The following is a 13,526-nucleotide window of genomic DNA, read 5'->3' as shown; positions in this document are numbered from 1 at the left end:
CATCCCCCCCTCGCACACAGTACCAGCAAGTACACACACTGCCTTCCCCTTACTTAGTCCCTGCCCCCTTAGCAACCACGTTGCTATGGAGACACTGCCCCCTCCCGCCCTCTCCGGCATCCCATAATAGTCATAAGCAGACTGCTCTGACATCCCATAATAAACACAAGTCCTAAAAGAGAGGGAAGGAAAAAAACAACACCAGTCACATGGTCTCCAGGGAAACCCCAGGCCACTGGTGACAGACCATAATAATCTGTGGCTGTCTGTCCACCTGGCTCAGGCTTTGGTGCACGAACAACAGAAAATACATATGAGCACCTGGTTGGAAGTCTGACTAACACGGAGTGCACTTCGGGTGTCTGTCAAACATCACACACCTACAAGAGTGACACTTCACGGTTTCAGAGGGGCTGAAATGTCAAGGTGCAACAGTGCTTCTTTTTAGTCCCATATCAGACCGAATCTGAAGAGTGGCTCCTGTAATGAGTCTGTGGGAAGCGGCAGAACTAAAACTCAAACTCTCATGAATGGGATATGCCCTGACAATCCTGAAATAGAACCTCACACACGTTTAGACTCTCTGACCTCCGGAGACTTGCTGACTTCAGCTACCTGTGCATTACAACAGGTCAGTCCAACTTTGCATAGTGAATGAAAAGCACCGTTTACATCCATTTAAGCATTAGGTTTATTTTGGGGTGGGGGTAGATCTATTTAAAGCAACAATATAAAATCAGTTAGGATATACATATTTAGCAGTCACTTCTATTTATATTTATACACTGTTTCTCATGAGAGGAACTTGCCAGTCACGTAGACAAACAGCTGAAATGTGTGAAGGGTTTTAGTGCATCTCCTGCTTTCACTCAGACCTGATAGAATTGACTGTAATCCCAGTATTTGAGTAAATGTAATGAGTTACTGTGCTTAAGTATCATTTTTTTCACAACTTCGAACTTGGATTATCAAAGATATTTGTAACTTTTACTTTTTTGAGCATATATGTCCTCTTTACTCCACTACATTTGAAGTGAGAAATACAGTTACTCAATACATTTTGCATGGCACCTGAAGCAGTTCTGCAACAGTTTATTTATGCTACAGAAGCAGGGTGTTGACAGTACTAGACCTTGAGTTTTGCCCTTATGTATCCAAGCACGTCGTGGGACTACATGAATGTGAGTGCATTAGAATCACACTTGAGAACCTGACTGCAGCCAGTGATCAGGCCAAAACCAGCATGTCCAGTGCAAGTAGGCTTTGACTATTTCATTCTACTCTACTTAATATTATTTCATTTATCCATAACACTGAAGAGACCATTCGAAGGTTGAAAACTGATTTACTTATGCCATTCTTTTTTTTTAATACTCTAGCTTACCCGATACTTGTCTGTAAATGTTTACTATGAGACGTGTTTGTAGATGTTTAAGAGGCTGTTTTGTTGACCTTGATTTATTGCAATATTGAGGCATTGAGTTTTATTTCTATTTTAGAAAATAAACGCATGATTAATCTCCTCACAAATCAGCTGCTTCTTGTTTTTCACTTTTATGTCTCTTAGGTGTTGAGGACTACAGCATTTGTGAGCCTACATTCTAGAACACGTGGGTCTTATATCAGCAACAACAACAACAATCAGGCATCTCATCCTGGTAGAACTTAAGAACTGTGAAGTTTGAGCAAAGAGGAACCTGCATGTCAGGATAAAACGCCTGGAAATTCAGATTTGTCAGTTAACACAAATTAAGTGTTTAATTAATTACATATATAAATATTATATATATGTATAATTAATTATGTAATTAACAAGAATCATGCCTAATGGCCGGGTTTCTTTAAAGGGTCTTAAAGGTTAAAGGTCACAGATATCACTGGACAGTTTGTACGTTCAGATCTTATATCTGAGAGAATGCAGTGAATGCTACAAATAACTATGTTTCTTTGTCTGGCATGCCGCAGAGGAGAGATAGCTCGAGGCTTATTTTATTGTACTGTCTTCTGAATACAACGTACTATCCACCGTTTCGTGGATAGTTACGTTTCACATGATGGTCAATCTCTCCTGTACAGCAGCAGAAATACATCAGTGCTTGAGGAGCATGTCCCCCCAATACACACAAATGCTTATGCACACCCTTCTGCTCAAAGTAGATCAGTCACCATGGTGATTGGGGGTGGGGGGTGGATTGGGTTTAGGTGTAGCCCACAGTCACCAATCGTGGCAGACTGTTAAGGGAGGTTTGGGGGGTTTAACCCTGCAGCCCCCACCACCACACTCACTCCCATCCCATAATATTCTCCTGAAGATCAGAGGAATGTTGACACTGTGGACGCAGTTAAAACGAAGCATCCATTCTGCATGAGCTACTATAAAGGCTTGTTCCAGGTGATGATAACCAAAACCAATCCTGCAACAAGAACAAATCTTCTAGTATTTCCTTCGTCTAATCAGAGCAATGAGGACATCCGGTGGCGAGATGGATGGACGAAACGGTGACAAACAAAGAACATTTTAGGTCCTGTAAACCAGAATGGATCGGTTACTGCAATCTTAATTTAAAATCAACAAGACTCAGCAATGGTTTACAGAAATCCACTCTGGCATTCATTCAGTTCTTACAGAACATTGACTGAATGTGTATAGTTTGTGAAATATTGGGTTGGATAGGAGGGATTGCCAGATTGGAGAGCTGTCATTTCTATCCCATAATATTTTCTCTGTGGTCCGCATTAACCCAGTGCAAGCGTTCCAGAATGAGGTCAACAAGCCATCCAATAATAATCATTGTGTGCAGTCATGTTGTGCTCTTACAGTATGAATGCATGTTCTAATACAAACACAAACACACACGCATAAGTGAATTTGTATTTAATTTGCATTTATAAAGAATAATATATAGTACAATAATAAAATATGTGGATGTATAATATATACATGTTCAAATACAAATCATTTCCAGATTGTATAATATATATTTTAATTCAAATTATATATACAAATAAATAATAATTATATATAAATACATTTATATAATTAATCATTTGATTATATTTATAATGAATAATTATTTGTGATTAAAATGATTTTTATAATTTATATTTACATAATTGTTCAATTATGATATTATGAATTATCTATACAAATTAATTTATAATCAGATATGTATATTTATTAAAATATTAATTAATTATATAAAATATATACAGATAAATGAATTTATAATTATATATGTACACAAATACAGTATATATGTATGTGTGTGTATATATATATATATATATATATATATATATATATATATATACACACACACAAAAAAAAAGAAGGGATTTAATTTATGAGTAAGTGTTGAGCGGATGGAGAGATGAAGAGAAGAGAGGCGCTGGGCATGACATGAGGGTGAAGGTCATCATGGCGTTGCTGGGGGAGACGTGCAAGACGTCTCTGCAAAGGACAGCAGGACACGAACAGAGAATACGACAAGAAGAGGGGTGGAAAAGTGTAAGGGAGGGAAGAGATGGGGCACTGCTCAGATGAATCTGTAAGAGGGCAGTTATTTATTTTCTTGCTGAGGTGCAGGAGAGTTCAGCACTAAAGACAGAATTAGAGGTGTTTAAATAAATGGTTCTGTAACATTTTCACAAGATCTACAACTACTGAGATATGTCTCAGAGATTAAATTATGTGTAATTATCTTAGGTCTGAGATTTCTGAATGTTTAGGACAAAAATGTGTAAAAATGCATTATTTTTTAAAGCAGCAAAATAATTTGATTATGTAATTAAGTCTTACATTAATGAATATTTAGGATCAAATGTATAAAAACAAAATGCAGTATAAATTATGTTTGTAAGGTTTAAAATAATTTCAAAGAGCAAGAGAGAGAGAGATGTGTTGGGTGGGGGTGTTCCATTTATGTGTTGTCCTCAGGTAGCCATGAGGCGGCTTATGTCCATGCTTTTTCTTCAGCAGCAGTTGCTGTGGGTGTAACTCGGCGCTGTAGTAGTGGAGAAATGGAGAGGTGTAGCGGTGTAGGTGGAGGGGGGGGGTCAGTCCCGAAGGTGCATAGTAAACCCCATTAAAAACCAATAATACACATGAAAACAAATGTGTCAAACATATGCATACAAACATACAAGTCACACTGATGTATACTGAAGTGTTTGTTTTTCTAATGGTTTTGGTTATACAGACTGAAAGCTAAAGATACAAGACTATGTACTTAATGGCTTTAATGAGAGAAGGAATGAAAATCTACAAAGCACTGCAAATGACAGTCGGATAAAAGAGGAATTAAAACTATTAAACTACTTAACATTACACTAGTGTTTTAAAGCTGTTGGCGATAACAATAGAAACCATATATTTTATGTTTATTGCAAAATATGCATATACCTGTATGCAGTCTGAGAGCATAGGGAGAATTAATTTTTTTATCATTATTTCTAAGCACTGAATGTCCTTTGATGGGTTTTGGAGTTTTTCACAATGCATTATGTGATTGCATCCTCTGTGAAGGATACATGCAATGCTGCATTAGAATTTGGCCATATTTTTTGAAGGCCGCTGAAATATATTTTGTACTTTCTGCTTAGGTACGGCTGACACGTGTGGGCTCTCACACAGCTCTCATTCCACGGGACCCCCAAGTGAAGCCACCAGCCGCACAGGACCTAGTTTACCTTACTCCTTCACCAGATTTCTGCCGCTTGGATCCAGACAATGGCATTCATGGCACTGCAAGACGACGTTGTAATGGTAAAAGCACAAACATATTACAAAAAATTTTCTTTGATCTTTTATATAATTTCTGAATATTAATTCTCTAATAATTTCCCTGGTTTTATGTTATTTTTTCACTCTTTACTTAACATTTTCTATTGTTCCACATCCTAAGAACCTCACGGTTGGAACCAGATGGATGTGAACTGCCGCGAATGAGACTTTCCTGGAGAAACCAAACACACCAGAAGCACCTCATCTCATGCCAGCCTGCATTAACTCCCACATGATGAACAACAAACCAGCTCCATTTAAAACATTCTGCATCATGTCTCCTTTTTGGTGACTTTAAAGTTCTTTCGGATATGTCATTATATTATACAGTTATTTTAATCTGCAATTGCATTTTTGATTAAAAGTAAAGTGTTGAACTTGAACATACAGGCACTATTACAGTTCTTAAATGCTCAAATACACATAACATACAAAACCATTAACTAATTTCTCAGACAATGCTCTTAAAGGCTGAGATTAACCTCTGAATAATAGCAGAAGAATGCCAGTTTAGTCTAAGGCCTTAGTGTCAATTTCTAGTCGAGTTGCACTCTCTCCCATGCAGGTTTACTGTCAGGTTTGCTGATTGTGTTTATTTTAGTTCATCATGCCTGTGTGGCATTATGTGTGGATGGAAAATTCCACCTGCAAACTCTCCGGCTTTAGTGGTTTTGTTTCAGCTCGTCCTATTGCATAGATGCTCATTGCCATAGTCTCATTTCATAATCTATACGGCCTAAAATAAAGTTGTTTGACATGTGGAAAGATGCGGTTTTGTTAATTATTGATCGACACATTTTAAATGAATAAATTAAATTAAAAATGCTGGGGTCATAAATATTAAGTTCAAAAGCACAGCATTTATTTAAAAAATATATTTTGTAACATTAAAAAAAATGCCTTTACTATCACTTTTGATCAATTTATGTACCCTTCCTGAATAAAAGTATTAAGTCTCTTTAAAAAATAAAATAAAAAATAATAATCTTACTGACCCCAAACTTTTGAATAGTATTATGTGTGGCAAACACTAAACAATCCCGTAATTATCTAAAAACAGGATAGAAATACAGCTGTGTGTCAGTCGCACCATTTTTATTACAAATATAGTGAGATTCCAAGCCCTGGAGAACTTTACTATGAAAAGGCCACGTTTCAAACCATCATCATCGGTTATACTCATCCTTTATACTCACACGACTGTTAAGATCGGTTATCCAAAATATTACATTTCAAATTGTTATTTTATTATTAAAATCACAATCAAATGGTACTCTAGCAAAAAATAACAATAATAAAATAATAATAATAAAATAGTCATTTAAGAAAAAAAAAAAAAAAAGCTCAAGTTTCAAAATGACACCACTAAATTCATTCACCCAAGAGAATAACAGTAACACATTTAATACATCATGCTCAAAGTCAAAAAAAAGAAAAGAAAAAAAAAAGAAGACAAAAACAGTTTTCTAAACGGCCAGCAGAAGGCACTGCCTTGATTCTAGGAGCATGAACCACAGAAGAAAAGAACTGTCTGGCTCATAAAGGAAAGAAAACAAATGCTTGTGAACTGAAATCCATCGGCTCCCACACAAGTCCAAAACTCTCTTATAGAACCATATAACACAGGTCACTCAGGAGGGGATGTGGCCATAGAGTGATTCTATGACCATAACACTCTGATCCAACTTAAAAACTTTGAAAATATCTAAAACTGTTATTGTTTATTTTGGATATGTTCTGTTTCAATGCCACTTTCAGTGATTAGAGCTAATTATATGCCCAAACCAATCACGTTAGCTTGCTTTTGTGCCAGATCCAGTCCAGTACATATTAATAATCACATATAGCACTGAACCTGCCTACAGTTGTCGAATAAAGCATCTAAATAAAATTGCAAAAACGCAACAAAACAGAAACCCAGAACAACACTAAAAGGCTAATTTGTTAAGAATCGCTTTTGTGCCCATTGCAATTTTGAGAAGATTCAAGAAAGCTGAAATCAGCTTCTGCACACACACTGTCCACAGGTTACAGAGCAAACTGCTGAGCCCTGCAGAAGTACTCATCAGAGCAGTCAGCATGTTCGGCTTTACACTTTATGAAATTTGCTGTTTCTAGACATTGTGTGCTAACCATTCTTGTGCGGCTTACAGCAAAGCATGTGTCAGAGAAAAACCTGGCGTTTGTCCAGCGAAAGCATTTCAAAAAATCATTTCTGATGCCAATCAGAAACCTGAAGCATTTAATCTCATGTATTTGTGCCACTGTCACACTTTTTAGGGATTGATTTCATGTAACTGACACTTAAAGCATTAAATTGGATCTATATGCTGCTCTGTAAGACATCACATGCATAAAGTGCGCCTATATCTTATTTTCTTTATCATTGTACTCTGTTTGTAGGGGGTGTTACTGCTTCCAGGGTTTTCTAATTTCTTCTGTTGTTCTAGAAACATTTAGAAAGGCACAGTGTGCATTTATTTGTTTGCAATACCATTTATGTTGCCAAATCCTCCAGTATTGCTGTTTTGTTCCCATAATTGTTCCCAGTTATCTCTCTCCACTCCAATCCCAAGCCCTACCAAAAAACAAAAAAACAAAAAACCCCACCAGAATGTTTCTTTCTCTGCCTCTCTTGTTGGAGTGAGGGCATCACCCACTGGTTGTGTTCCTACAAAAGGACGCATCGCTTCTTGGGTTTGGTCTCTGGAGGTTCAAGGGCAGCGAGTATCGCCTCGTCGAATACATTCTTCAGGCCTCTCTGTAAGAAAGAGATCGTAAAATGTCATTTGCAGTGGGTTATTTGGGTGACAAGTGTGTACAACTTTTATGTCATCACGGGTGTGTGCGGCTGTTCTTTTAACCTGTGTGAGAGCTGAGCACTCCACGAATTTGACAGCTCTGAGGTCTTTGGCCAGCTTCTCCCCACTCTCAGGCGATATGGGGCGCTGCTTGTTTTTGGCAAGTTTTTCCACAGTGTTACTGTCATCCCTCAGGTCAACCTGAGTACCCACCAGAAGGAATGGAGTGCGTGGACAGTGGTGAGAGATTTCTGGTACCCACTTAAAGAGAGAGAGAGAGGAGAAATTGGAGTAGTAAGACAGGGCCTAGAAAGCTACTCCTAGTACATCAGAACAAACAACCAAACAAACTTATATACATATAACATATATATATTAGAGATGCACCAATTGCAATTTTCTTGGCCGATTCCAATTTTGTTTTGTCAGTGTGATTTTAGCTGATTCCAATATTTTTCTAAGAGCTATAACTGACAGCATAATTTGCATTAAAAAAAAGAACAAATAAAAAAAAAATTCCAAACAACATAAATAGATGCAATAGAAAAAAGAGAGCTATGAAACTAAGTTTGTCAGGTTAAGTTATTATTCACGTAAGAAATACTACAGAAACTAAAGTAATCAAATGTAAATTTTTATCAAATTAAATTTCTGTAGTCTTCATTGTAAAAATTAAATACAAATTAGTGCTTACCCTTAAAGTTATAAAATGTATTCAATCAATTTTTCTTTTTCTTCTGTTCTTTGATTAACTTGACAGACAGCAGCAGAAATATTGGACTGCACTCCCTTTAAGAGTTTATCCACGGACCCAATATTATATTATATTATATTATATATATACACATATACACACACACACACTAAAGTACAAGTTCTGTATTTCTTTTATGTTTATTCTGCAAGGATGCAAATGATTAAAAGTGACAAAATGTATAATGTTACAAAAGATTTATATTTAAAATAAATGTTTTGTGAAATTTCTATTAATCAAATAATACCATTTAACATTAAATAAATGCAGCCTTGTTGAGCATAAAATACTTATTTCAAAAACCAAACTTTTGAATGTTTGTGTGTGTGTATAATTAATCGGTGTTCAATTAATTCGATACAGCTGGCAGTTTAATAATCTCCACTTCAATATTCTATTCTTAGAAAAGTGTAATGGTCACTTTTCACAAGACTGTGATGAAGCATTTAATGGTCATCAGCATCGTAAACCCTCAAAATGTTTTTCATATTTTTATTTTAAAACAAATTTAGGTACATTTATGACACTATTCTTTGTATCTTTTGATCAAATTAGAAAAAAAAAATCCCTTTTATTGAAAGTCATGAAAACACTATCATGGAGTTTTTCATTTTGCTATTTGAGCAAATGTTATGCAAAAATATATATTTCTGGTAATCTTCTATTCACTGCTCTTCAAGCTGACCCAGCTAGGATGACTTCCACTGCTGAGAAACCTGGGAATGTGAGAAAGGTCCATTCATCAAGAGAGAGAGGCACTGTGTATTTATGAATTAGCACGGTTTTGCCGCGTGATATTACACAGCGCCTGAAAATAGTCCCCAGCAACTCTGCTATTGCTGCAACTACAAAAATTAGCTGGGGACTATTATCAGGCGCTGTGTAATATCACTGAGCCTGTTGCTACCATGGTACGGCAGCAAAATTCCTTGAATATATTACGCCAGAATGAGAGTATAGTTCCTAGCCATATCAGCCTAGAAACTTTACAATTAGTACACATTGTAACTACAAAACAGTCAAGTTTTAAATATGAAAAATATCGAAACTCTTTGGTCATTTTTGAGTGAGAAGCTTATGGTCTAATCAGAAACAATGATCTCTGCTAATCTAAGGTAAAAGTGCTACCGCCAGACCCGGAGATTGGATGAATGGATTAGAAAATGGTTAAACAACTGTTTAACTTTAGGGGAGTACGAACATAATACTATTTTCAAAAATAGTAGTGTTCCTTTAATTCTTTTAGAAACGATGTTACCAGCTCCTTGTTGAGAAAGATAATGAAGCTCTTGGGCGATTAAGCTATTTTATTATAAAAAGTTTGTTGCTGAATGTCGTAATCTGTGTGAGCGACAGCGTGTGTCTGTGAGATACAGTGAAGACAACACTGAGTTTAGAACTCTTCTAATTTGTATTTTTTTTTATGTAAAAAGTGTGTTCATTTGTGCAATGATAACCTACCAACAATGTTAATGTGATTTTTAAAAATATATTAGTATGTGTTCTTCACAATATACATTCATTAGAAAGAATACATTATTATTTATTGGCTCAAAAACGAGTCATAAACAATCATAATATTGTATCTGGTGGGGATTGCCCAATGTAAACATTAAAACATATGCCATTAACTATATTAATTGTACTGTGGTACAGTTATGGAGGCCCTTCATAATGCAGAGGTCAACTTCCTGCTCTGCCAATAGTTAGAATGGCACTATAGTATGTAGTGTTTAATAAACAGCTGTTTTACTAAATTCCGCTGAGGTGAAATTTAGTGCAGTTCTGTATTGTGATATGTCTCATTACTTTGCTGGTGGTACACAGCCCTAGTGTATAATAGAAATAACAATAATAAAGCTCATAAATTACTCAAAATAATGGTTTGCAAACTGCAACTTTGCAGATATTGTTTATGATCAAACAACATTACAAACTAACTAACATTAAAAAGTGAAATGGCAATCAACAACCCCTTTTACAAGACTGTGAGTGTGAAATGATACGGGAAACATGAAACCAGCACCACTTTACAGGAAATTGGTGCCTGAAATAGACTTAAATAGTGATTCTATAAAAAATATTTGATCACAGAATACTGCAATTCAATGATAATTTCATAATAAATACAGCTATGTAATAATCTTAATTTACACATTTATTTAGAAATCTGAAGAGAAAACCACTGACAAATATTAATCTGAAAGAATATTACAAAAATAAACCATTTCTCCAGAAACCTGATAAGTGATCAATTTAAATAATCCCTGGTCCATTCACTTGAGTTTCAATCTCCAAGTCCAGCAGGAAAATCAGGTACTGCTAAAGAGTGCTTTAATGACACTAAACAACAGGAGACATCAGTGTCATCAAACTAAAACCTGACTGTAACCTACTGAAACATAAAGCAAGTATCAACACTAATGTATCTATACATAAACCATGCCACAAATATGGAACTGAAACTTTATTGTGAAATTGTGACAGTTTAGTATACCATCAATACTGAATGTCAATAATCCTATCAGAGAAAGTTCATCTTTCATGTTCTGACGTCCCAAACAGTGAGACCAGCCAAAAAAAAAAAAAAAAAAAAAACTGAAAGCATTTGATGAACACCTACCTTCTCTTTCACATTCTCAAAGGAGGAAGGAGAAACAACAGAGAAGCAAACAAGGAAGACGTCTGTCTGCGGATAGCTGAGTGGCCGGAGTCTGTCGTAGTCTTCCTGACCTGAAAAAACAAGAACAGACGCAGTTCATTACCACCTCTCTTCAGCTCTGAGAATCATTTGAGATGAACACAACAGATAAAGAAATCCAATCGAACTTAAAAAAGCTAGAGATAATTCTAAATTAATGTACACTGTTTAAAAGTTTGTTGACGATAAAATATTTAAATGCTTTTGAAAAGTCGTCTCTTTATGCTGACCAAGGTTGCATTTATTTGATCAAAAATACAGCAATTACAGTAATATTGTGAATTATTACCATTTAAAAATAGAACAACATTTACTTGAAACATGCTAGCTTACTGAATACAAATATTTATTTCTTTACAGAAAATAAAACTTGCTAACCCCAAACTTTTAAACGCTAGTGTTTGTAGCTATTGTGTGTAGTTGAGATGTGATTTTCACCCTATCATACCACTTATAAACTGATATTTTAGTATCAGTATGTATATAGTAAGTCAACATGCAATTTGAAATCCAATTATCATTTTTTTAACGAGTTTCAATCTGAACAAGCAGGTCAGATACAAGATTGTTTTTAGCGTTTTCAGGGCATGGTACGCATGTAATGCCAAAATATGCATAGTTTTGTCTAAAGCAGTATCAGAACACACATTTTCTCTCACTTCTCCTTATATACCGAACTATGTGATATTCACTAAATAGTGAATAGAGAACGAGTCAGCAGATCTGGACACTGTATGAATGGATGCATAGAACGCCTGACACTTGTCTTCCCATTAGTTCAGCCACATTTTTCCAGTTTTTCAATAGTGACGGCTATTGTCTCACGTCTGTTGGCATCATGTTGACATTATAATAATAATATAGTAATGAATATTCAATATACTAAATACTGATTATACTGGCCAACCAAAAAATAATAATAATTACTTAAGAAGAATGACAGTGCGAAGAATCAAATTTATGTCAACGGTAATGAAAGTCCCAGAATGCATTACCTGCTGTGTCAAAAAGACCCAGTGTATATGGTTCACCTCCAATCATTACTGTGACAGCATAGTTATCAAAAACCTGCAAACAACCACAAACGCACCTCATTCACACATAATGTACTTTTAGTTCAGACAACACTAAATATACAATACTAATAATGATTCTAATCAATCTAATCAAATATCCTGTGAAATACTTGCATGCATTGGAGTTCCTAGTCTTAAACAGCACAAAGCACTCAACACTCATAATAGCTAGCACTGTTATTGATAATCATTGGATCACTGTACCCCCTCCCACCCACCAAATCTCTGACCCAGAGCCCACCACCCGTTACTCACTTACCGTGGGAACATATTCAGAAGGGAATTTGTTGGTTGTGTATGAGATGAGGAGGCAGGTCTTTCCAACAGCTCCATCTCCAACCACCACACACTTTATGGTTTGCATCTATATGGCGAGAGAAAAAGAGATTGAAAATCACGTTATTACTGGCAATGGTTATTACAGAAATAACCTTTGAGCAAACCATTCAGCAATCATTTGTTTTGCCAATAAAGTGATGTGATTTGATTTCAGATACAAAAGCAGGCATAGAAAAATACATATACAAGAATGTGTTTTTTTTTTTTTGCATATACAAGAATATGTCCTGTCTTATTTGCTTCCGCATATTAACGTTGCTTGACTTTGTCGTACTCGCACTAACAATATCGCCTGGATTTAAGTTACATTATATCGTTAGTGAATGATTTTATTTTGAAGTTGGTCCTTAATTAAAGTGTTCATCCTTAGTAATTACTACATTTGTAGTCAAATTAGGGACGATAAACATTACGAATACCGGGTAACGTTACCTTAAAAGTAAAACACGAATGAGCCTGTTTGTCGTTTATTTAAAGCCGGTTTTTCTAAACATGACAAGAAACGTATTTTATTCATACTAAAAGTCAGACATTTACATTAGAATGTTTATTCTGTTCTCGTTCTCCACCAAAAAAAAAAACACAAATTTAAACACTCCGCCTGATAAATGTAACGTTACTTAACTGAATACTATTCTAAATGGCGAAGAAATGTGTAGTTTGTGGTGATTACAGAAAACTAAATAAACCTTTACGAGATTTGTCGGCGGTGAAATAAATCAAATTTTGTTTAACGAAGGCGACAGGATGCTGCGAGGCTAAGCTAACGCGCTAGCACTGCTGAGAGGGCCACAAAACATCCACATCCTAAATCAAAGTTACACAACGGTGAAGTCTGACCTAAAACGTGTACCGATTAACGACCGTTTGACAGGTTAAAAGCCAAATAAAATAATGTTAAAGACTGAAAATGACTTACCGTTCCTCACCGGTGACTAGGCGTTGGTTACGTCCGGGTTTGAGAGTATCAATCTGACGTGAATAAAAGCAAAAATGTCTAGCCGTAGTTCCTGCGACGTCCAGCCTGCCCACTCCGAGTATGCGCACGCGCCAACACTGGGTGCAGTTCCTA

The 13,526-nt window shown here is 35.8% G+C and overlaps 2 protein-coding genes across 2 annotated transcripts; one reads left to right on the top strand and one right to left on the bottom strand.

Moving 5' to 3' along the window:
* Positions 1-52: 52 nt before the first annotated feature.
* Positions 53-5,514, top strand: LOC128030584 (protein Wnt-4-like). Its single transcript, XM_052618330.1, has 3 exons — positions 53-631; positions 4,603-4,765; positions 4,905-5,514. The coding sequence occupies exons 1-3, from the start codon at positions 527-529 to the stop codon at positions 4,946-4,948; spliced, it is 312 nt and encodes a 103-aa protein (XP_052474290.1). The 5' UTR covers positions 53-526; the 3' UTR covers positions 4,949-5,514.
* A 347-nt stretch (positions 5,515-5,861) lies between these two features.
* LOC128030583 (cell division control protein 42 homolog) lies at positions 5,862-13,526 on the bottom strand. Its single transcript, XM_052618329.1, has 6 exons — positions 13,374-13,526; positions 12,375-12,479; positions 12,035-12,107; positions 10,962-11,071; positions 7,648-7,845; positions 5,862-7,544 (listed from the first exon to the last, which is right to left on the bottom strand). The coding sequence occupies exons 2-6, from the start codon at positions 12,477-12,479 to the stop codon at positions 7,455-7,457; spliced, it is 576 nt and encodes a 191-aa protein (XP_052474289.1). The 5' UTR covers positions 13,374-13,526; the 3' UTR covers positions 5,862-7,454.

Source organism: Carassius gibelio, chromosome A16 (assembly GCF_023724105.1).
Source record: "Carassius gibelio isolate Cgi1373 ecotype wild population from Czech Republic chromosome A16, carGib1.2-hapl.c, whole genome shotgun sequence".
In the NCBI taxonomy this organism is placed as follows: domain Eukaryota; kingdom Metazoa; phylum Chordata; class Actinopteri; order Cypriniformes; family Cyprinidae; genus Carassius; species Carassius gibelio.
This window is presented reverse-complemented; position numbering and strand designations above follow the sequence as displayed.

What these genes read in the sequence shown, in the direction of transcription:
- LOC128030584 (XM_052618330.1), top strand. Translation starts at nt 527, where the DNA reads ATGAATGGGATATGCCCTGACAATCCTGAAATAGAACCTCACACACGT. An exon ending in CTACCTGTGCATTACAACAG is followed by an intron (nt 632 to 4,602) that starts GTCAGTCCAACT and finishes CTTTCTGCTTAG; the next exon opens with GTACGGCTGACACGTGTGGG. An exon ending in TGCAAGACGACGTTGTAATG is followed by an intron (nt 4,766 to 4,904) that starts GTAAAAGCACAA and finishes CCACATCCTAAG; the next exon opens with AACCTCACGGTTGGAACCAG.
- LOC128030583 (XM_052618329.1), bottom strand. Translation starts at nt 12,479, where the DNA reads ATGCAAACCATAAAGTGTGTGGTGGTTGGAGATGGAGCTGTTGGAAAG. An exon ending in CTTCTGAATATGTTCCCACG is followed by an intron (nt 12,108 to 12,374) that starts GTAAGTGAGTAA and finishes GGTTGTTTGCAG; the next exon opens with GTTTTTGATAACTATGCTGT. An exon ending in GGGTCTTTTTGACACAGCAG is followed by an intron (nt 11,072 to 12,034) that starts GTAATGCATTCT and finishes TTGTTTTTTCAG; the next exon opens with GTCAGGAAGACTACGACAGA.